At 39.1% G+C, this 23955-nt stretch overlaps 1 protein-coding gene across 3 annotated transcripts in view; it reads right to left on the bottom strand.

The window, feature by feature from the left end:
• LOC113034742 (zinc finger matrin-type protein 4) overlaps positions 1-23441 on the bottom strand; it is a 74762-nt gene extending 51321 nt beyond the window's left edge. Inside the window, exons 1-2 of one of the 3 annotated variants that reach the window (XR_013900858.1) lie at positions 21523-23441; positions 5046-5162 (exon numbers count right to left, since the gene is read on the bottom strand). Coding sequence is in view for 1 of the 3 variants with exons in the window: in XM_026189715.2 (XP_026045500.1) it covers positions 5046-5156 (111 nt within the window). In the remaining 2 variants the exon portion in view is untranslated. The remainder of the gene's footprint in view (positions 1-5045; positions 5163-21522) is intronic. The other 2 variants (XM_026189715.2, XM_080287583.1) reach the window with 2 other exon arrangements.
• Between the last annotated feature and the right edge of the window lie 514 nt (positions 23442-23955).

Below are 23955 nucleotides of genomic sequence, written 5' to 3'. Positions count from 1 at the left end.
TATAATTCAAAATATGCTTGTCATGTAACCATTTCAAATGACAGTAAAAGCCATTTCAGTTGAAAGAAACCTTTCATTTCAAGGCTTTTGCTGTGGAAATTTGCAGGAATATGCAGCACACACGCTCCCCATCATTATCTGAGACTCACCTCTTAATTGACTGTAGATTTTACTGCTGCGCTTGACTATTTTGTTCTGGTTACTAATATGTTATTCTCGCTACACCTAAGCTTGTGTTTCTTTGTCTGCATTTATTACTGTACTTAAGGGTATAACCAATATAAGCTATAATAAGCCAGAGTGGTGTTTACATGAAAGGACAGCGAGCCGTCCTTGAAGCTGCTAACTGTCACTTTAATGCGGGACAATGAAAATCCCCCGAAACACTGCAGGGTAAAGATTACAGAGTGTGTATGTGTTTTGACAATGCTATCTTGGTTGACACTGCTATCTTCCTCCATACACATAATTTTACTGCCATACTCTGGCTTTCATTCCTTCCTACTATATAACGTATATCATTATCTATAAATTCTAGGGCTGCCATTATTTTTTCAGTGTTGGCACGATCAGAAAGATTACACCTTTCCTACTCCATATGCAGCAAACACAGATTGTTCAACCAAGTAAAGACGGTGATAATGAAATGCGTCAAGAACAAAAAATGGGGAATTTTTGGATTAATGAGAGATTAATGTGATTAGATCAAAGCAAAAAATATTTGTCAAATGCTTTTATCTGCCAAACCTTTCTATATGACATCATATCCATATGATATGAAAGTAAATGACAAGGCATTGTAGTTGATGCTCCAGTGCTTTGATTGGATTCTTGGCCCTGAGGAAAAGAACCCGACCACGAACTCACGTCTCTTCACTTGTCAGACTACTGTTGATGAATTTTGTCAGTGCCTGTGTGTGTGTCTTGTGTTCATAGGTGTATAAATGGTCATGTAGTTGATGGCTTTGGGATATGGGCTAAAAGCAGGACCTCATGTCACCATGGTTACCCTGCACTGACCCTCCGTGCTCGCCCTTCTCTAATGGACTATCCATGTCTCTCTGTGTTGTCTTCCCCTGTTTCTCTGAGTGTAAAATCAAGTTGGAGGAGATAGACAGGGCTGGAGACAGCTACATAAAAATGTCTCCCACAAAGGCATTTAGAGCTGTGTTATGGCCAGGAGTGACATGGGCAGAAATCAGCCCCAAGGTTGAAACCACTAAAGTAAACATAGTTGCAGAGAAGCACTGTGCCACCAGAACACTTAAAAACCTTCCTACCACTCTGGAAAAACTAATTGGAATGGTTTATGGAAGATGATAAGCCCCAGATGTTGATCCAGCTTCCAAACTCCACAGATCCTAATCTGGGCTGAGAACACTTGTGATGTGCCTGAACAAGCCTAATCGATGGAGGCCCATTCTGCAACTAACTGTGCCAGTGCCAGACAGCAAAGGACATTCCCAGGTCTTATATTCATGTCCTGATATGTCAGAGATGCTTTGGCCATTCCATGGTAGAACTTGCAATGTTAGGCATGGCACAGTTATATATGTGTAGTGATGGGAATTACGGCGTTACAAGTAGCGGTGTTACTAGCGGCGTTACTTTTTTCAGTAACAAGTAATCTAACTAATTATGATTCCTAGCGTTACAACGCCGTTACCGTTACTAACAAGAAAATGCGGTCGCGTTACTTTTTTTCAACAAACAGAAGGTTGAAGCTGTCTTCAGCTTACCGCATCTTATATCAGTTGCACGGAAGTAGCTGTCTACGTAAGTAATCTGGGCGCTACAGCTTTAAGCAGCTGTGCGTGCTCCCGCGGTAGATAATCACGATCACTTTTTGGCACAACACCTGGAGCTCAGGGGGCAAAACAATCGCATGAGTGCTGCTGTTTGACTGAGGAAGATTAAAGTAGTCGCGGTAAGCCAATCACATGACCACTTCAAGATGACAAGGCAACAAGGTGATATATACCAGTTTTTTAAATTGTGTTGATAGGCCACGTGGTGTAGATGATAAACAATATAAATGCGGCGTTTTTTCCTCAACAGTTTCGTCTCGTCTAACATCTAAGGACAGCGCTAGCAAGCGCTCTCTCCTTATGAGCAAAAAATAAAAAAACAAAACAAAAAAACTTAGTTTCTCATGTTGGTGGAAAAATGCACCATGTCGACCAATCAAAAAATGATATGGCAACATGACATTTGGTTGTTTAGGAAGAGGGGGAAGTTTTATGAGTGATGGCGAGAGAGAGGGAGAGAGAAAGAGAGAGAGAGTGAGTACGTACACATTGAATGCAGAACACCTGATTGTTAAATAAATAGTTTGAAATGGTTATAAAAAAAGAGGGTAAAAGGTAAATAGCTGCAAATAACTTTGTTGTGCATATGATTTTAAAATTGTAAAATTTATATTTGCATTTAAAGTTATGATTCAATAAACATGTTTGTGATTGTTAAAAAACTATAACTTTTACTACTCGGATTTTATGTTTTTTGTCTGATTTCAGATCAATTGTGTTAAGGCAGTATGTCAAAATGAAAACATAACTGTAAATTCAGAAACGTGAGGTTGTGCTGAAAAGAATGATACCAAACAAGGCAAAGTAAATAGTTTTTAGAGGTAAAATGTGGAGGGAAAATCAAAAATGGTTAAAAATGGCCAATTATACCCTGGAGCCAGGAGGGTTAAACATTTTTTTTTAAAAGTAAAGTAATAGTTACTTTTCAAGTAATTAATTACTTTTAGAATCTTGTAACTCAGTTACTAACTCAGTTACTTTTTTGAAGAAGTAACTAGTAACTATAATTAATTACTTTTTCAAAGTAAATTGCCCAACACTGTATATGTGTAAGCAAAAGAATCTTGAATCTGTGAATCTTTGAAAAGTGTTTTGAATCACATGTAGGACATCTCAAAATGGAAAGCAGTATTGATTGGCTCACAATTAGAGAAGTGTCTCATCAAACAGTGAATAAAGCCATCACACATACACTGTCTTATGCTACGGAAGAATAAAAATGTGCCAAGATAATGCTAGAGTTGTCTCTATTCAAATCCAATAAAAAGGACATACTTGTCAGTGTCAGTGGCAGCTGATGGAAATTTCCCCTCTGCCACACACAAAGCGGAGGGGAAAAGGCTATGAAAAAGAATGAAACCAAGAAAAAGACCATGATGGCTGGTGCTGGTGATGGAGGAGCATGTGGTCAAAAAAAAGTAGTCAGACATGCAAAAGACACTGCAATGTGAAAAAAAGTGGAAGGGGAACTGAGAAAAAGAGGCTTACTTAAAGGGACTTAATGAAGTGCTTAAATATATCTTTCTTATAACCTTTACAATCAAATGCTTAAGTGTGTGACAAATGAAACTGAAGATAAAAGAAGAGCTAGTGCAATGGCCCTCAATGCCCTAACACACAAAGCTAAAAGTTAAAACCTTTCATATAAGGTGCTAAAACCTAAAGCACTCAAACACTGGCAACTTAAGTAAAGGAAGGTCAATACTGATTGATGTGCCAGATTCTTACCAAGTGAAACTGACATTACTAGTCTGAGACCAGACCTGGTCATCTGGTCATGTGTTAATCGCTATGTTTATGTTGTTGAACTGACAGGCCCTGGGAAGATAAAGTAGAAGTACCTGTACAAGAGTGGAGGGCACTTTGATATTTTGGCATTGCAGCAGAGGGTGAAGACTGAGAACAGACGTGTTACGTGTGTCACGATAGAGTTGCTATAAATTAAAGGAAGGGCTGAAGGAAATGAGCATCTCAGGATAGACGCTCAAGAAGGTGAGGAATTCACTTATTGATGCAGCAGACAGAACCACTGACTGTGACTGAAACAAAGGGGCACATGCTGGGCTTATAGTTGACAGACAGGTCACACACCTGGGTTTGTTCAGCCTTTGGTTTTAACCTTCGATAAAGCACTGGAACATAATGCATTTGATGGTCCTATTGACCAACAGCAACACCCCTAATTGGCTAAAGACAGCCTGATATTGACCTGGATTTTGTTTATTAGTTAAGTCCATTTTCATTAGTCAAAGCTGAAGCAACTACCTGAAGTTCAACAATTTAATACATATAAATTATCTCAACTCAAAAGAGGATGCATGAATTATTTAAGTGAGACATTTAGGGATGTTTGAAGAACAACTGTGGGACTTCTGACATTTTTTTTTCCTTTGGTCGGAAATGAGAAATTATTTTTGTTTTTGAAATGTGCTCCTAGTAAATTTGCCCATCTTTGCCCTCAATCTGATTAGAATATAACATTCAAAATATTCCTGCTTGCAAATGATTTGTTTCCTTGTCTCCTTGATCTGCTAACCTCTACAGAGACCTTTTGGAACTGATGAAATGCAATGACTCAGCTTGCCTATTCATCTGCTCTACTCAAGGCTGTGTGTTTTTGTCAGGCTCGGGAGGGACAGAAATAGATTACTGACAAGTGAATGACGTACTGTAGGTGCACATCTATGCAGAAACCTACCGTACACACCATCATTGCCCTTGCTTTAGTCTGCCTAGATAAGGGCCTCACCCTCATTAGTCTGCTTGTTAATCCCAATTGTATCTTGTAATTAAGTACAACTTTAATGCAGTACACTCACGCAAGCACACATTCACATGCACAAACACACACATTTAGATTCTAGTTAAATAATGCAAGGGCTGAATGGCCATCCAATAAATTACTCTGAGAGAGTCTGCTGAAAGCTATACTACATTAAAATAAAAACTGTGTGTGCACATTTGTTGTTGTGCAAGTAACTAGCATTACAGTGCTGCATTAATACCATGTTTAATGGATGAGCACTATTTTGAACGCCACAAGCAGAAATTGGTACAAATAAGGCATTTGCAAAATGTACCACGCAGGAATCTGCCTGAAAATGAAGTAAACGTTGCAACATTTTGGCTTGCTTTATGCATAAGAACCTTTGTGTCTTCTTCAGTTGTTGAACACATGTTTATTCTGGAATAATATGAGAAAATACCTCAGAAACTGAGCAGAGGAGATGGACTCACCTCATAGTGAGCGGTGCGCTGGGACTCGGAGATGAGCTGGGCATTGCAGATGTTACAATAGCTCTCTGTGAACAAGCCTCCATCCACAACGCCCGCAGACTTCATCTTCATCTGAGACTACAAAAACACACACACACATACACACCCAAACATATGCAAATATGAATATGATTAAAATGCAGGACGGAATAAAATGTCAGTGAACCTTACTGTGTGTGTTTGAGATGCATGAGCATGCAAATATCTCAATTTAGAAATCGTTTTTCCTTCAGAATGACAGATTCATTATGACAGTGCAGCCTAAAATATGTTGATCCTCTCTGTCAGAACATCTTCTCATGGATTTTGGCTCTAGACTTAGAAACAATGGCCTGAGGCTCTTGCGCGAGTTTTCTGCATTTTACTTAGTAATAAACTTTTTAAAAAATATTCAGTAAGCTCTAACATGATGTTGAGAGCAAAAGCTTACTTAGATATGGTTTTATTGATGACAGACACAGCAGAAAAAACAGAATTGGTTCCTGACTTTTTTAAATATCAAAAGTGCAAATACTCAAAAACAAGAATCTGATTTACTAAAGTGATTTATTTTCGCCCTAATCTTAACAAATTCCTAATTTGAGGTATATTTTTATTTTAATTGACTAAATCAAACCTGGTAATAAAACCAGTAATGTAAGTTTTTCTTTCAAATCTGGAGCAGAAGATTTAAATTTTTAAATCCAAGCCTCACCATGCTGGCTCAGCTATCACAGTTATCTCAGTGTTTAAGGTCGATAATCTCATACATGTTTTCCATGTAATGTCAGAATTTACTGTGAGCATTTTAAAGGACTCTTAAAATTACTTACAGTATTTTAGAGACAAAATATAACCATATATAACAGACCATAAAAATACAGTGTTGTTGTTCATTTTCTGATATCATATGTGTTGTTATTAGTTTTATTACAATTACTATAACTCTGCACTGTTTTCTTTAGAAATTAAACACCATAGTATGGATTTGTTTGCATATAGTTAGTGGACATTTATGCAAAAAAAAAAAAAAAAAACCCACCAAAAAAAACAAGAAAAAACCTTTTTGACTACCTTCTGCTTTTATTTTTTATTAGCATTACAGGCCAGACAAATGAGAATGTGATGACTTCAGAAATAATGAAGCACAAATGTCTGCTTCTTTGCACAAATGTGAACAGGGAAAGTACAAATGAGTCACGACTTTATTTTAGACATTAATGAGCTTGTGACATCATAGATGTATTCTTAAAATGTGCGCATTAATTTACCCCAAATCATTTGGGCAGAATTTTTACTCTGGGTGAAGTTTTTTTTTTTTATTAATATCCCGATCATATTGTGAACCAACCTCAATGAGAGTTTGCATGGTTCAGTAAAATTCCTTACAGTACACAGTTTTTCTACCTTTTAATTACACACCCAAATTAAGTACATAACACTTATGGTACTTAATAATAGGGTAATAATCATTAAGCTTGGCTTCTAATGACTGGTTTACGATAGATATTTGGAACCATGCTTTCTTTTTATTCTCGTGCTTGTGTTTTTACTGCCTTTGCCACAGACATGAGCTAAATTAACGCGCTATCTTAGACTGCTAAACTTAGATTTTACTATATTCATCTTAGTCTGCTTTGTGCCATTTAGAAAGTGCAACTTGTGGAGGTGTTCATGTAAAAATGAACCAGGTAAAAAATTTCAGCTGTGCCAACCATAATAAGCAGTAGTGTATGTAATGGAAATGCTGTAAGCAACTGAAACTCCCAGGAAGTTTTGAACATTGGAAGGAAAGTAATAATGTTGTAAGGCAGAGAGAGGGTTTAACATCTCTGTGAACCTGTTTCCAGTAACATTTCCCTGTGAGAAAAGGTGTGTTTATACTTGGTGAGCGCTGGGAACCACTTAAACCATAGAAACGTGAGCATCCTACTGGGAGTGATGGCTCGAAGCCTAGTACAGTGCTTTGCTTATATACAGAGTACAATAATAGAAACAGCTTAATGATCTGCTCTGGGGTCTTATGTTCAATTTTCTATTCTCTTCATTATGTGCGCCCTATAGGCACTGCTCTGACATGTTAAGAGTGAGTAACTGGTCTGTAGGGAATAGTGAACAAACCAAAGCCATTAAAACCGTCTGAGGTCTTTTCGCAAAGGAAGTGGCAGGTCGGGGGTTTGTAGAGGCAAAGTTATTCACAGCTACGAAGTACAAGGATCCTGTCGAGGTCAGCTCTGGTAATTTTGAAAGAATAGGGCCCTTTGTGTATCTTGAGAATTACAACATTTGTGATGAGATCAGACAAAATGTACTCCACGTGTCAGCAGGGAAAATGAATTTTCTTTGTTTCACACCTAGTGTTTAATTCCATTTAGCCAATATGTTTGCACAACGCTCCACACACACACACACACACACACACACACACACACACACACACACACACACACACACACACACACACACACACACACACACACACACACACACACACACACACACACACACACACAGAGTAATTACTCCTGTCTGTTAATCTTGTCTGTTTAGTGCACCCTGGACCTTCCAATTAACCGCAGACACGCTGTATGGACATTTCTTTCATTATCTAATTGAAGCTGCAGTGAGACCCACATAATGCACGTTAAAATGAAAAGGCACTGCATTTGATTTACAGTAACAGAATTTACTATCGTCTTTACTTGTGTTCAGTAAGTTATACATGCTTGAGAGGCACAATATTCAATCTCATATGCCACAGATGACAAGCTGTAAACTTGTTTTGTCTGGAGGCCTAGATGCATTATTACCTCCACAACGTGAAGTATGAGGCATGATGGAACAGATATATCTTGGAAACTGACACATTAAATTTGCAGCAGAATTTACAGGAAAAGACCTTGCACCGCCAGCCTGGACGTCAGCCAGGCGGAAACGAGTCTATCTTTTAATCTTTAGGCTAATTAAAAATGATTGTGACTGCAGAAATATCCTTATCTTCCTAATATCTCAATTACCTCTGAATATTACATGCAAGATGGGGGATGTAGACTAATTAATAGAGGCAATCTGTTAGCAAGATTAATAGAATGGCAGACCCAATGAAGCGAAAAGATGGAGAGACAGATAGTGGGATACCTAATTGAAGATGGAAGGAAAGAGGGAAAAAAAGGTTGGGGAGGCAGCAGGAGGGTTAAATAGATGCGCTCTTCCTGCTTTAGTATCAATTTGAACCACAGGGCATGTATTATATATGTGTTATATTTAGTATCAGTGGAAAGTTTACCTTCAGCTCATCTTTTGATTTTGTCTTGTTAGTTTAATTTAGAACCTTTTTTTTTCACTTGGATGCATGCAGAAGTCATTGCAGACGACGTGATCACTTGTGACAAAATAAAGAGAGTTTTTAAATAGAAGGGGAGTGGGAGTGAAGCTGTTGTATAGTCAAGCCCAGAAAAGCTATTTTCTTAATGAGCTACTTCTTAGTAATAAAACCGTTTGGTAACTAAAATAGTGTGAACACATGGATTTCCTGCCAAACTTGCAAACTTGGGGAAGTTCATTAATAGACTCTTACGTCAAAGAACTGATCCATGACATATAGTTTGGTGTGTGACGAATGGTATGAATTATTGCTGCAACCCAATTAATTCATACAGTCATTAAGGACTTAACTGTTCTCAACTTGTATGTGCATGAGCCAATAACACTTACAAAAGCAATAACAATTGCAATATAATTCGTAATTCACTTTTAACTATTTCAATTTTGACTTAAAAATGCACAGTAACATTATAATTTTGTCATTTTTAATCAATATTGTTTAAAAGAGCTCCATCAAACACTAATACGGTGCTGGTGCCCAATCTAGAATGGGTGGAGATGATTCTACATTGGCCACTAACTCTGCATCAGCAGGAAAAGGGGAAAGTGCGGTGGTAATTTCTGGCAGCACCAGCACAGCAAAACAAAATTCCTGGGCCAAAGCTTGAACTACTGATCGGTAGCTATCAGAAGGGCTACCACAAGAAACTGGACAAGGATTAGAAGAGGCAGCTCAAAGATTTCATCCACTGTGATTTTCTTCTGACAGAATTTGTAAAAAGAGAAGTGGCTGACGCACTGCACTGTACAGAGTCAGCAGAGAGGTAATGTGTTCTGTTGACATAGGAAGACTGATTAAGAACTAGACTTAACTTCTGGTGAGAGTTAACAAATTGTGCATGTTTAATAAAAATGGCACACACAGTCTGCCCAGCTCACAATTCCCAGCATGCTGTAGCTGAAGGACAGCAACTGTTGTACTGCCAAAACTTTCCATATAGAGCTTGCATTTTAGAGTTTTCGCTCCCTGAATTGACATGAACAGACAGAAATGCAATTTAGAAAGTAATTATTTGTCTTACACTTGCATCAAAAGGTTGTTGATAGTGCATACAGTTTCAGTGATAACTTAAATGAAACATGTCATTTTTTAGACTTGATCCTGAAAAAGTGTTATTAGTGACAGAATCTCATCAGCTAAATGCCACCATATCAGCAAAAATGGTATATTAGGGCTCATAAAGGACTCATTGTACTAATCATTATGCTTCAGTTCACCTCATTGTTGCAAACTTAACTCATTTAGTGGCTTTTCGTAGACTTGCAGTGACTTTGTCCAATAAATAAATAAATAAAGTGTTGAAAATTCTGCAACAGTACTGTTTCACAGTCATTTTACTTATTAAACCAAAATTCAATATATAACCCTAATTCCAAAAAAGTTTGGAGACTGCAAAATATAAATAAAAACAAAATAAAATGATTTCAGAATGACAATGGTTACTCTAGTTTGTATTTACAATAGAACCCTGAAAAATAAAGAAATAAGAAAAAGATAAAGTAATTTTAATTCAATGGTTGCAACACATTTAAAAAAAAATTGGGATGGGAGCAACAAAAGGCTGTACATTTGATGACACCAATAACTGTCCTTTTAGAAGTCTACCTATTCACAATCTACCTGTTCTGTCCTCCAAGTATAAAGTCATGCTACTACACAGGAAATGTATTTGAAATATATTATTTCTCTTTTATTGCTTTGGTGTAGGACAGGGGTGGGGAACTCCAGGCCTCAAGGGCCGGTGTCCTGCAGGTTTTAGATATCACCCGGGGTCAACACACCTGAATCAAATGATTAGTTCATTACCAGTCTGGAAAACGTCAAGACATGTTGAGGAGGCGATTTAGCCATTTAAATCAGCTGTTGGATCAAGGACACATCTAAATACTGCAGGACACCAGCCCTTGAGGCCTGGTCCTCCTACACAATGGAAATCTCATTGTGACATTCTAGAGAAAAGGTTCTGATGTGAAGTTGTCAGATGATCTAATGAAGCTGGATACACACTGGAATTGATTTGCTGTAACCATGAAAGGGAATGACATTCTGTGACATTCTCAACAAGCGAGCCACTGTATCAACTACCAATGAGAGTGAAGAATATTGCTGATTGACACAGCATCTGCACAGACAGGATGCTGGCCAGGAACCCAGAGTGATGTTAAAACTAAGTAAATGCCTACCTCAGCCCAGCAGCCAGGCCCTGAATTTCAACAATTAAAAAACTGATGAGCAGTCAGGCTGCAGCCGCTGTTTTCTACCTCTTCATGTTTCTGAAGTAGAATCACTGTCTTCGTGCTGATTTTCACCTTTGCTTTGTGTTGTTGGCTTTGTATTATACTATGAAGAAGATCAGTTAATTTGGTTTCGATATTTCAAGAGAAAATCTTCATTTTCTTTGTCCAAGATGGAACCTTTCAAAAACTCTTAGTCACCTAAAATGCAATGAATGTGTGGACCAAAGGCCAAAACACATAGAAAAGATGTGTTTCAGAATACCCATGCAGATGTGGACAGGGGTTTGAAGGGTCTGCTAGAGCAATAGATGTGAAGAGCTTGGAACCTGATAGGGTAGCACACAAGGTTTGAGAAAAGTACACTATATTGCCAAAAGTATTCACTCCTCCATCCAAATCATTGAATTCAGGTGTTATAATCACTTCCATGGCCACAGATGTATAAAATCAAGCACCTAGGTAGACTGCTTCTATGAATATCTCATATAAACAATCAGTACAAACCCCCAGACTTAGTGTGGCCTTCAGATCGACGAGTCTGGGTTTGACGGTTGCCAGAACAGTATTTGTCTGACTGCATTGTGCCAAGTGTAAAGTTTGGTGAATAGGGATTATGGTGTGGGGTTGTTGCAAGGTCCATAAAGACATGGATGAGCAAGTTTGGAGTGGAAGAACTTGACTGGCCTGCACAGGGTCCTGACCTCAACCATATAGAACACCCTTGAGAAGAATTAGAGTGGAGACTGTGAGCCAGGCCTTTTCATCCAACATCATTGCCTGACCCCAATAATAAGCTTCTTAAGAATGGTAAAGAAAATATCCCATAAACACACTCCTAAACCTTGTGGAAAGCCTTCTTGGAAGAGTTGAAGCTGTTATAGTGCAAAGCATGGTCTGCCGTCACATTAAACACTATAGGTTGAGAATTGGATGTCACTCAAGTTCATATGTGTGTGAAGGCAGACTAGGCAATACTTTTGGCAATATAGTGTATGAAAGCAAAAACAAGGCTTAGAATTAAAATGTGAAAGAAAGTTAAAAGTCTTTAAGAGTTAAAGTGAAGACAGAAAACAAAAACAGCATCTCCAATTAAAAATGAAAAAACCTCCAAACTCCATTGGACAGAACTATAAAAAGTAAATGAGTCTTAGCCGGCACATGCACAAACCTTCTGTCTTCATCGGAAGGAATATAAAGACAAAAGGGAACGCTCTTTTAAGACCACATCAAGTATTTAACATCGATGTGAACTTTGAAACTTCCTTAGAATCTCAGCCTCTGGCCCACTCTTCATTAAATAGCTGGCCTTGGAATAGAAGGAACTTTTTGTTCTTTCTAATAAATGCAGCTAGTGGGGCTGTTTTTGTCACATAAGCTTAGAATATTAATTAGGTTGTAATAGTACTTGCAACTAGATAGTGTAATAAAGCCCTACCCTACTGTAGACAAACATATAGCATCAAGTATTTGCCCAGTGGGGAACTTTAGAGACACTACTCCTATCACAGATACATAAAATGTGTCCTTAAGATGAACTTAGAGGGTGAAAAAGAAAAAAACTGAGACATTTTTTACAAGATCCTATCTTCCCTTCCCCCATTTCTCAGTTTATTCATTTATGCTCCATCAGGGGGTAGCTGCTGTGAGCTGGACTGTCTCTCCTCCTCTTCCATTTTCTGTGCTCACATTTTCATACAGCTTCTATCTCATTCAAAATAAAGTGCTCCCCTCATTTAACTGTCAAATTATGCATACGGACGTTGAAATATTGACATCAGCCTGTGAGCCAATGGCCTGTCGAATGAGTCACAAGCCGCAATGACAAGAGCAAGGGTTGGAGGTTAATAATATGGAACCCTATATCGCAAAGGCACTGTGGCGTCACTTTGATGTTCCACATTACAGTTTTTTTTCTTGTTTCACGCCTGGTAATGTAATCTTTCCCAACACTGTCTCCCCTTTGTCGAACCCCTACACACACACAAACACACACAAACACATGCACACACGCTCCAAGATTCATAACCCTCCGCTTTGTACAGTAGCAATCAAAGGTAATAGACTGAGGGAACAAAGTCTTCAAAGGAGCTGAAGCCAGAGTCTGAATCCAAATACACATTCATTCTGTTTGCACTGCAGGAGCTTACTTTGTACTATTCTTGTTAAATACTGCAAACTGCATACGTACACAACCTCAAATACAGCGTGGGTACAAGCAAATGGATTTGCTGTCAAATAAAAAAAAATAAAGCCAAAAGCTTAAGATATGGAAACAGAGGTCCCGTCTGTTCCCCCAGAGTTAAATTCAACAAGTTCAATCAAGAAGTAAAAGAAGAAAGTGTGTGATTGCGATGCAGAAAGAAAATCAACAATGCTTTATTCCAAAATTGGCTGTGTGATCTTCTAAATTTATGTCTGCATTTTTTCTGTGCATTTGTGCTTTTTAATACATTTTACAGTTCTCACACATCAATTTGCGTTGCGAATCTGAGTGACAATTGCACCGTCAACTCCTGAAATCTTCTCGCAATAACCTTGGTGACAGCTCTGAGATGCTATATTTCTTGTCCGAGTTTCCTTCTATAATGACTGAGGAGTGAATGTTACCTTGAACCGAGGTCAGTACTTCAGCCAGTTTTCTGTATAAGTCAAAAAAGCTGGACTGCTCTAGATTTATAAAATGTCAGGATTTTAATCATTACTTATTATTAATCTCTGGCTGTCTTCCAGGTCCTATCCTCCTACCCTCAACCCCAGCCAGTCATGGCAGACGGCTGCTTCCTCTGAGCCTGGTTCTGCTGGAGGTTTCTTCCTGATAAAGGGGAGTTTTCGCTTGCTCGTAAAGTGTCATCTAATTGTTGGGGTTTTCTCTGTTTTTCTCTGTGTTATATAAAGTCTTTATCTTTATCTTACCTGAAGCAACTGTTGTTGTAAATGAGCAATATATAAATTGATTTGAATTGAATTGAATGTTGACCCTGTAGGTATTACACTGTTTGCATGCACATAATCTTTGAATTTTTTTCTTTCCTTTTTTTAATTCATTTAAATTGTTTGTTCATTAATTAAAGAAAATACCAGACTTTTAAAACAATCTTCTCTGTCAGCCATGACCAAAGAGCACACAATATAAATGCACAACAATCGTGACTGCTTGACAACTGCCACTGCAATGTTAAAGTAAGAAATTTCATAACATCAACTGTTTAAAAAAGTTTAAATGACATAAATACGGATCGCAGCACCATTTTTGGCCACTTATTTTGGAAAACAACGAGTGTGTAATCACTCACATGGTACAACCAATCTCATCCCTAATTCTGATACTGTTAGTCAAAGACAGTCACAGTATGGTTTGTATCTCACTGTCTCTTATCTTCATCTCATTTGCCTCTTTTCTCTCCCAGTGGTGGAAATATGCCCTTTAGGGCAGGGATTATTCATGAAAGATGGTGTAGGCTCGACTTATCCACTCTTGGGAGAGAAGAGGAGATAAGCTGCAGTATTATGCACCTTACTACTGGAATGAATTTTAGTGAAACTTAAAGTTGGAGACTCACATTCGTCCAAGAGGTATATACTGGTATTTTATGTAATATTTGAGATGGATGTATATGTGAATTCTGAGCTTATCCCAGCCAAGGAGATGATCTTTATAATAGTAATAATAACAGTAATAGTGACTTAACAAAATAAGCTTAACAGAAACAAAACAAAATTGTAAAAACACATTTTCCTGATTAGTCAGCCTTTAGCATACAGACTCAATTACGTCTATTGTGCAACGCACAAGAATTTTTCAGTGTAACTTATTAGGGGTTTGGCAGCTTTGACAGATGGCTGGCAGCTCAGGTAGCTGTAGCTGATTTGAGCTCATTAGAATCACTGAGCCTTTTAACAATGTTTATGGTTTTGGTGTTATGTCTTTTTAGCAGAATACACAATATGGGCTGCTGTCTATGACAAAAACACAGTGAGCCAACCACCACCAACACCAGCAGATGCCATGGCAGCCCAAATCATCATAGACTGTGGAAACTTCACATTGGACATCAAACACTTTGGATTCTGTGCCTCTCGATCCTTCCTCCAGTTTCTGGGACCCCGATTTCCAAATGAAATACAAAATTCTTTTAAATCTGAAAAGAGGCATTTTAAGACGAAAGCACAGTTAGCACAGGTAAGATGCATCTGACGATATTCAGTTTTTTAAGGTACACTGGTACATAGATATTTACTTCTATTAAATGCACCAATCCACACAGACTACTAGAGTTTAGACTCTGATTATGCACCTGTTTTCTGGCTTTGCTGTCAATATAAAGCGATCAATGAAACGACTAAATCTATCAACACTGTTTATTGCTTCATTTTAGTGTTTCCATTAAGAATATTTATGCTGTCAGTCAGCTTGGTGAAGACAGTTTATCTGAACGCTCTCCTTTCAGCTCCTCTGTACTTCTGAGAGACAGACTGGTTCTGAAGGCAGTGATACTGAAGGCAGATCGGTACTGGTGTGGATTGAATAGATCAAAAGCTTCAGTGGTGCTTTTGTGTTTTGTGTGTGTCTGATTTTCCATAAGTGAAAGTGTCTATTAGTCATCTCTATTTATCAATGCATTTATATTTTATAACCTCTCTGGCTTGATGAGACCCTTGTATTCATGAGGGTACTCTGTTAGTTTTATCTCTGAAAATCTCTCTCAGTGGACCATTAGTTGTTAATGGTATTAATAACAGATCTAACCCTTTAGGCCATAATATGGGCTCATTAGAGGGAGAAAGAAGACCATTATCCTGGGCAAAGTTAGGTTTGCAGTTTAACAGCTCACATTTCCGCGTAGTGTCTCTCTGCCTGTGTGTGTGTATTCAGTAACAGACTTCTAGGCAAACTGAGTTAATGGTGGGAGACCGAAGGCAGCCTGAAATTTGAATGGGGGCTGTTAAGTTACTTTAACATATGGGAAATGCCATGTTAGAAAGCAACAAAACTGTTGGGGTTTATCAGTTTCATTAGCAACTGATTGGATTTTCCTTTTATATGCTTATATAGTTTGCCCCCTTTTGGCCAGATGTTCTTTTTCTATGTTATGGGACTTTCTGGACATGTTTTCATTTTAAAATCTCTATTTGAAAAAGGTAAAACAACTTTTGACAAAATGCAGACTTGGTATTTGGATGGCACCCCCCCAAAAAAACTATGTGACATCAAAGAACAGTCTGAAGATCCAATATAAGCACGAAAGTGGAGAGGAACTTTGTACAAAAGAACATGCTGCAAGGATTTTGGCTTTTAATGGTTGTCTCAGTGTACATTATGGCAGCAGCTATACACACAGAGACCTGTTCTGACAGGCAGTGAATGGAAGTGGGATCAAGGCACTAAAGATAAGTCAGTATTTTCATGAATATATTTTCCCAAGTCCAAACAAAAAGTCATTCAGGAATAATAGTGTTCCTTTTTTTCCACCTAGAAACCATATTATACAAGCAGATTAGAGCAGAAGTGAGCAAGCAGACAGATTTCCCAAGAGCACCTCAATGCGAAAGATATACATTTGAGACCAAGCAGGAGGGAGATGCACACAATATGAGAACATACTGGAAAGACACAGAAGTAAAAAATTAATCGGGCATAAAATTTAGTGGAACAACTAAAACGACACAAGCCACATAACTCTGACATGATTTCATAAAGCTAATTGCCAATCGCTCTTCCTAATTACCAAAACAAGCTTGTTTAGCTTCAAAATTCACAGAAGCATCAATACATACAGATTATCCCACAGCATCATTCAGTTAAATAACTGCATGTCTTCTTATCGCATGTCTGACTATGAAGCAGGTGTGTGAGTAGATACAGTACAATACAGCTGAGAGTTGATTTTCTATTTACATCCTCAGAGGACGTTACAAAGACATCATGGTACGATCATCTGTCAGTCACAGGGCTTCTGTTTTACATATGTGTGTAATGTGTGCCTGTGTAAAGTGTGTGAATGCAAGCTGAAGTGACAAACCCATTGATGTTACTTTTGCGTGACAATTTTACTCTTGCATGTCAGCAGGCAATATTATCTGATGCAACATTAAAGCGTACAAATACTGTACACCACTAATTGCTGGTGTATGCGCAGAGAGCTGTTCAGCTGCACAGAGCCAAGCCTGGTAACTGCAGTTGTGATAAAGGATGCTGCCTGCAACTTCAAATTTGACAATTAATTTTGTATAAATTTTGCACTGTAGAGATTTTTTTTCAGTGTGCTTTTTTTTTTTTTTTTTTTTTTTTTAAATTTCAGTACAAATAGAGGCTTGACTTTTAGAGCTTGCTTGGCCCTTGGGTGTTTGTTTGAGAATTGTACTTCAATCAGCTGCGGCTCCAAGATCAGGGAAGCAATTAATGAGATTGATTACTGCAACTAGCTCAACTCCTGAAACAAAGGGAATAAACTCCATGTTGAAATTAACCAGACAAGAAAGCAACTAAAACTTTAAGCCATTTTAAGTTGAGCTAAAACTTAAACATTCGGTAACTTTTAAAATAATGCTTTCCTCCACAAGTCTGCATGATGACACAGTGGTTAGGACTGTTGCCTCACAACAAGCTCTTTCTTGCTTTCTGTTCTCCCTGTGTCTGCATGTGTTTCATCTAGGTATTCTGGCTTGCATGCAGTTAGTGGGGTTAGGTTAGGCTGAGTTGGTGATTCTAAATTGCCCATATGTATATCTCTGTGTTAGCCCTGCAACAGAGTTGCAACCTGCCCAGAGTGTAACCCGCCTCTCCCCCTATGGCAGGTATTCATTCAATCTAGATATCCACGTTTTGACACTTCAGTATGTGCCAATAAAGATGTGGATATATGAGCAATTGTTTCCTGGTTTTTTTCCAAGTCAAACTCCACAGGCAGAGATCACTCTTGTTAACTAAATAGGCCTGAAATATGACAGAATCTGCTCAGTTGCAAAAAGAGCTTCAGTGGTCAAGCAAGCTTTCAGGAGGTAAAGCATTAAACGTTAATAAACACTCACTTCCATGGCATTTTTGGAGTGAGTGTTTTGGTTTTGGGTCAAAGCCAAAGACCTAGCTTAAACATCAGTGGTGATCCTTCATATAAAAGCTAGGTAAGTTTGACCAGAGAAGATGTTTTCTCTCTGTGTCACTTTGATGGTAAATTTATAGATGTGATCAGATCAGAACAGGGCTGCAGGCAGTGATCAAAGAATAACAGCTGGGAGCGGTGCAGCCCTGCAATAAGAGATGACCTTGAATGGTCATAACTTTAAATCAAGCAGAGTTATGGAACTTTGCAGTTGCACCTCGTGTGAGTTTGGGAATCCAATTAAAAATGAAAAGCTGGTTTTTATTTCGCGTTTGAGAAATATTTTCAATACAGTACAGCACCGATTCTTTTATAGAGCAGCAAGGTTATAGGTATATGAGTTTGTACAGCCTCCACATGAACATTGTACTGCTATCGACAAAGTTAGCACACTCGCAGCACTGTGTTCACGCTGTGTGTGCATGGATGGCCACACACACGTCCTCACAAAGCAACGTGATACTGATATGACTGAATGTAAAAAACATGCTGTGCATCACACAAACAGATGTATACACACAGAGACACACACTGGCATGAAGTAAATAGGGTATGACCTTGCAGCACCTAGCCTATATAAATAGCCTGTATAAAGTGTCTTTGCTTCTTCGACTTGCATCTGTTCCTTTTGGTGTGAGTGTGTTTTTGAGAACTGAGTCTGAAAAAGAAATAAAAAGCAAAAGCATGAATTCTACATCTGATAAGCATTTTTTTTTCTTTGCTCATTCACTAATGCACCCACAATATTCCCCTCTCCTCCCCATGTTCCCTCCCTATCTGGCAGCAGGCCAGTTTCCTAACACGGTGATGGAGCAAAAGAAAATTGATTTCTAAAGAGCTGCTATGCCCGGATATGAAATACGTAACCAGTTATTAGTCTAACCCCGATATTAACACAACACGACAACCGTGTCAAGATGTATATTTGAGATGTCGCTCTTGTTTCCTTTGAGAGATACATAAAAAAGGCTAAAAATGATAAACTGCCACTTGTTCAAAGCATTACAAATCAATGTCAGTATTGCATAGTTTTGATGATATCTACTTTGTTTGAGAGAAAAAGGAGAACAAAAAGCTCTAGTTGGCAATGCATTGATGCTGCTATGAGACGGACTCAGTATCTTGATTGTGTAGACAGTCAGAGCGAGCGGGTCCATATTACTTACTATGCTGCTATTAATGAGAGGCCAAATGGCCCACACACTGATGTACTGTACATGGTCTCTCTTGCACGTACACTTATTAACACAGAAGCAGATGCACCCGTGCAAAGACAGCACACAGTGAGCAGTAAGGTCAGGGCTCACAGTGACTGAGAAAAAGATATTTGAAGAAGATATGCTGCCTGTTGCTATGGAGCACTCTGAGAGGAAAACATACACACAAAGACGCACACCTACACATGATGCTCTATCAATCCTAAAGAAAATGGACCAATCGCACACCCGGGAAGATAAACACACATATACATGCATGTATATACGCACACGCTCAATCAATCATTGTCCTATTACAGAAAGTAATGAAGCTGCAGCGTCTTTCAAGAGCATCACAGCTTCAGTTATTGCCCTCGGACTCTGTGTGTGTGTGTGTGTGTGTGTCAGCGTTTGTGTCTTTTCCTTCATATGTTTTATTTATATTTAGAAAGGAAAAAGGGGCCATTCTTCAAGAACAACATTGCTCTTCCATTTGTTCCTTTAGGACAGGGTGAATTATGCCAGTTGGTTAATCAGATTCTTCACCAGAGAGGCTCAGACAGAGGCACAGCAAGGGGGAGAATGAAATAGGCAACCATACTTCTAGACGCCTCAGAATTGGGAAGAACAAGGGCACGGCATAATGTGTGGCATAATGAGCATGCCTGTTAATTTGCTTTATTTTTTGAAGGGTGATTTAAAAACTTTAATTAGACTATGAACTCTGTTGTTCATCATAGAGGGAACTGGCACAAATAGCTGGAACAATTCTATTCACGTCAATAACAATACGTTAAATGAGCCATTATACTCTTCATGAACCCGAAAGAGAAGAATACAATAGAATGTAAAGCATAAAACATATTTACCATTGTAAATAAATGAATATGTTGTAAAGCAGTGGTAGATGATTTAGCACTCTATGTACTTTAAATCCTCTCAGACACTTTTTTTTAAAATCTATGTCCATAAACTGGCACTTTGCAATAATTCATGTGCTTTAGCTCTCATATTTTTGAACTGGGAACCTTTTACTGTAATTATTTAACAAATTTCACAGTGATATGAATGATTAGTTAGTTGTTGCCTTCAGAGGGTGTTTTTCTTTTCCGTTCCAGTGCTCAGAGACCCAGCCCACCTGCCTGCCTTCCTGCTGCACTGACCTAAAGTACAGTAAAAGTCAGTGCTGGCTGAATCGATCACAGTGTAGGACTGAAGATCACTTGCGATGACTTGTGATCGATAGTGTAACTCCATGTAAACAGAGCATGAAGGTTCAGTGCTGTTCGGACAGTTGAGGCAAATGTGGGAAAAACTGAATCAGTGCCACTCAGTGGAAGTCATATATGCTCATTTTAGGGACAAAACAAAAGACTGAAAAGGACACTGAGATGATGGCCGCATGTGATATTAGTAAGTGTAATTGTCCAAATTCATATTTCATCACATCGTGCTTAAGTGAGGGATTTTTAAGGAAAGCCTGTGCTGTTTATGTGTGTCTGTATGTGTGTGTCTGTCCTGTTGACGGGTAGGTGAATGCCTGAAAAGACCATAAGCTCTTATCACTCTGCTACAGACACCCGGTATCAAGCTGACTGGACATTCCTCCCAAAGTGACAGATGCTAGCAACAAGAGTGCTCTAAATGAGAATGGATATGGAGCAGTGAAGCAGCATCAAAACTAATCCATATTACATCCGACGCGTCTCATTTTCATGTTTCACAGGAAGTCATTGAATGTGGACCAGATGCTTTGAACAGTTTCAGAATGAGAAAATTTCCTGCACACAATTTAAACTCAAGCTCAACTTTCTGTAACTTAACTGAAAAGTGAACTCAACCAGGGATGTTTAAATCATTCCAATAAGAAAATTAATCTAATACTATTTCAGCAATGCACTGTTCATTAAAGTCATTTAACCAGCAGTCCATCTGTTCTCTGGTTTCATGTTTTCTAGTGTTGCATGCTCTCTTTGTGTCACTCCACTCTTTAGATTGCAAATGTTTAGACTCTGGCATGCTGTGATTGACGGCTTTTCTGATATTTTGTAGATCAGACAAATAAATTAACAACCTAGATTAACCGGCAATGAAAACAATTTTTAGCTGCAGACCCAAATCAGATTTCTCCACATCAGTTTAACTTATCATGTTCAACACACTCAGAGATGGCCCCAGTGGATGAATGAATAATAAATAACTCAAAGTGCTGCTTTTTTAAATAATAAAGCAGCTAAGAAAGATGTTATGAGCATTAGATGAAAACCTGTGACACCATGCAGCAGCATGGCTGTACGTCAACATACACTGATACCACGTTTCTGGTTTGCCTACAGTTAGAGAACAAAAACAAAGTTTGCAAAGGTTTTCCCCAAACCGACGATGAGTATCCCAGCAATTCCACGTGATGCTCTGAGTGGTGTAAGAACTTAGGTATTCTACAACAAAAAATCAAACAAGGCCAATCAATACAACAAGTCATCCAATGAACAAACTGATGGGGGGACATAGCGACGGTGGAGTTTAGAGTCCATCGCTCACCTTCCGCAGAGGCACTGACTCCTCTCCGCGAACCCGATGCACCTGCGCACCTGCACCGCGAAATCCGTCAAAACTTAGCGCCAGTCCTCCCAGTGTAGCTGTTTGATTTGTTCCTCGTCTTAAGCTGCGATGTCCCCCTCCAAGAAAAACTCCCTCGCGCCGCCGTCTGTCGTGATGCGCTTGTCCCCTAGCGACTCCTCTCCAATCCTCGGTATCGCGGAGGTAAGAAGGAACGAAGCTCTGTTGATATCATCCACCACTACTCCGCGCGAAAGGCACCGCGGAGAGGAAACAAATAGAGGGAGAGAAAACACACACACACACACAAAGCGAGCTATCCCAGCTTGAAGTAAGCGAGAGGGGGGACAGAGAAGAAGAAAAAAGTGTGAGCAGCCTTCACTGGGATGAATGAGAGACAGAAAGCGCTCTCGGCTCACGCAGCGTGTGAGTGATACACGGAACGCTCGATTTGTAGAGTGAGTGAGTGGGAGCACTGGTCGAGTGAGTAGGTCTTCGCACCCACACGCATGTCATATTACACGAGCATAACCCGAGAGAGCACCCAGATTCCCTGTCATTCCAGTCACTGTAATATCGATGCTCTGTTTCCATGACCCCCCTTTACAAAGTAAGGCGTCTTTGCTCACACTCACTTTTTAATCCCCATCATTTCATTATAAGGCATATCATGCACTGTTACTGTCTTGTTGAGAAGATGTAGTGTAGTTTCCAGCTGTGTGGTCTTCATCAAGCACTCAGAAGAACCACAGGGTTCATGTGCAGAGGTGCCCCGAAACCGTAATCAAGGCTGGGAATTTGACTTCATCCCAGGCCTCTCTGTCAAACAAACCACCAGACTGCAAATTCCATTTGTAGGCTAAATCAATGCGTTGATGTAACACTTACAAGACTAGTCATGAATATGTCCACTGTGCTCGTTTGAGAGAAAAGTTATCCAGATTTTTTTTCATTTTCAAGAGGAAAAAAGTATACAAAATGTACTACTTACCAAGAAATGCATCGGAATGATAACTTTTAAAGGTTTGTTAGGGCAACTGTGTGCTGCAAACACTTACACCTGCAAAGAATCAGAAAACACACAACTCATAGCATAATAATCTCTTTCCTCCACCTTTACTTTTCTTCTGACCACCTGTGCAGCCGGGCTTCTATATGCATGTTTGCCACATTTGCAGCGACAATGGTGAGATTTTGAGACGTGCGTCTACTCATCTACCAATAGAGTTTGAGATGAAGCAGCACTCTCTATGTTAAAAAGTTTGTTCTCTTCAACCCAGAATGGTCCTCTGAATCTAAATGCCGTGAGGTAAAAAAATAAAAATAAAATAAATAACAGGGATGTCAGTCTTTTGTTATATTGCTCACCGTCCACTGATGCAACTGTTTAGGTGGGTTGACATCCTGCAGACCTGCAAAACATAGAACCAGTGTGACTTTTCTTCTGTGAACAGGTTTTTGTTTTGTTTTTTTTTCCCTCAGCCACAGAGTCCATAAAATGATTATCTCAGAAAAAATAAGAAAAAGAAAAACAAATTGCTGCAAATGAACTCAATGTTTCAAGAGGAATTATTTTGAAGTGTAATCTGAATAAACAAACCGTGGCCTTTGAATCCCAATCAAACCGAGGCAATTTAACACAGTCGTGAATCCCAGTGAAACTCACAGGAACCCAGTATCTGAAGCCAGAATGTTTACCACAGCCAACAACAGAAAACTCCCCCGGCTCTTGATCTATTAGAAATGGCATTAATTCACTGTGGCCTGCAAACAGTTCCCAAAGCAATCATGCACCAAATTTAGAGCTTAGCTGAAAAGAATGACATTGCCATGCCCCCCCTATCCTTTCTTTTTTATAATTTTTCTGTTCGATTATCCCGAGTCTTTTTGAAATGCCACATTTTCTCACTAGTGTATGGATGTGTATTCATTCCGGCAGAATGGGCGCCTATTACACGCTTTCAGAGGCTGTGACAGCAGCCCTCAGTGAGGAAGCCAAACACTTCACAGCTCAGACAATGTACCCAGGCAGACGTGCATACACACACACACACACACACACGAATGCATGCACTCACAGTTTCAAATACACACAAACCCACTGACACAATGCACATCGACGAGATGAAAGGGCCAATTTATCAAACCACCAGCTAAGGCAGGCCCGAGGACGTATAGTGTCAGCACTGGTCTGTAGAAAGAGGACAGGATGTGCCTCTCTTTCTGTGTTTGTGTGCAACTTTCTGTGACTTTCCTTGACAGTAAAATCATTTTCCTAACATAATGTGCATTTTTGCCATGGGCTAATTTTCTCAGGTAAAATGCATCAGCGGCTGATGCCTGCTGACACAGCTGCACGAAGCGGGGAATTTGTCGTTCTTTTGATTGCCAGGTGCTTTAATGCCAAGAAAAGAA

The sequence above is a fragment of the Astatotilapia calliptera genome, chromosome 13, assembly GCF_964374335.1.
Source record: "Astatotilapia calliptera chromosome 13, fAstCal68.1, whole genome shotgun sequence".
Lineage (NCBI taxonomy): Eukaryota > Metazoa > Chordata > Actinopteri > Cichliformes > Cichlidae > Astatotilapia > Astatotilapia calliptera.
The sequence above is the reverse complement of the archived record's forward strand: the minus strand, read 5'-3'. Positions and strand labels throughout refer to the sequence as shown.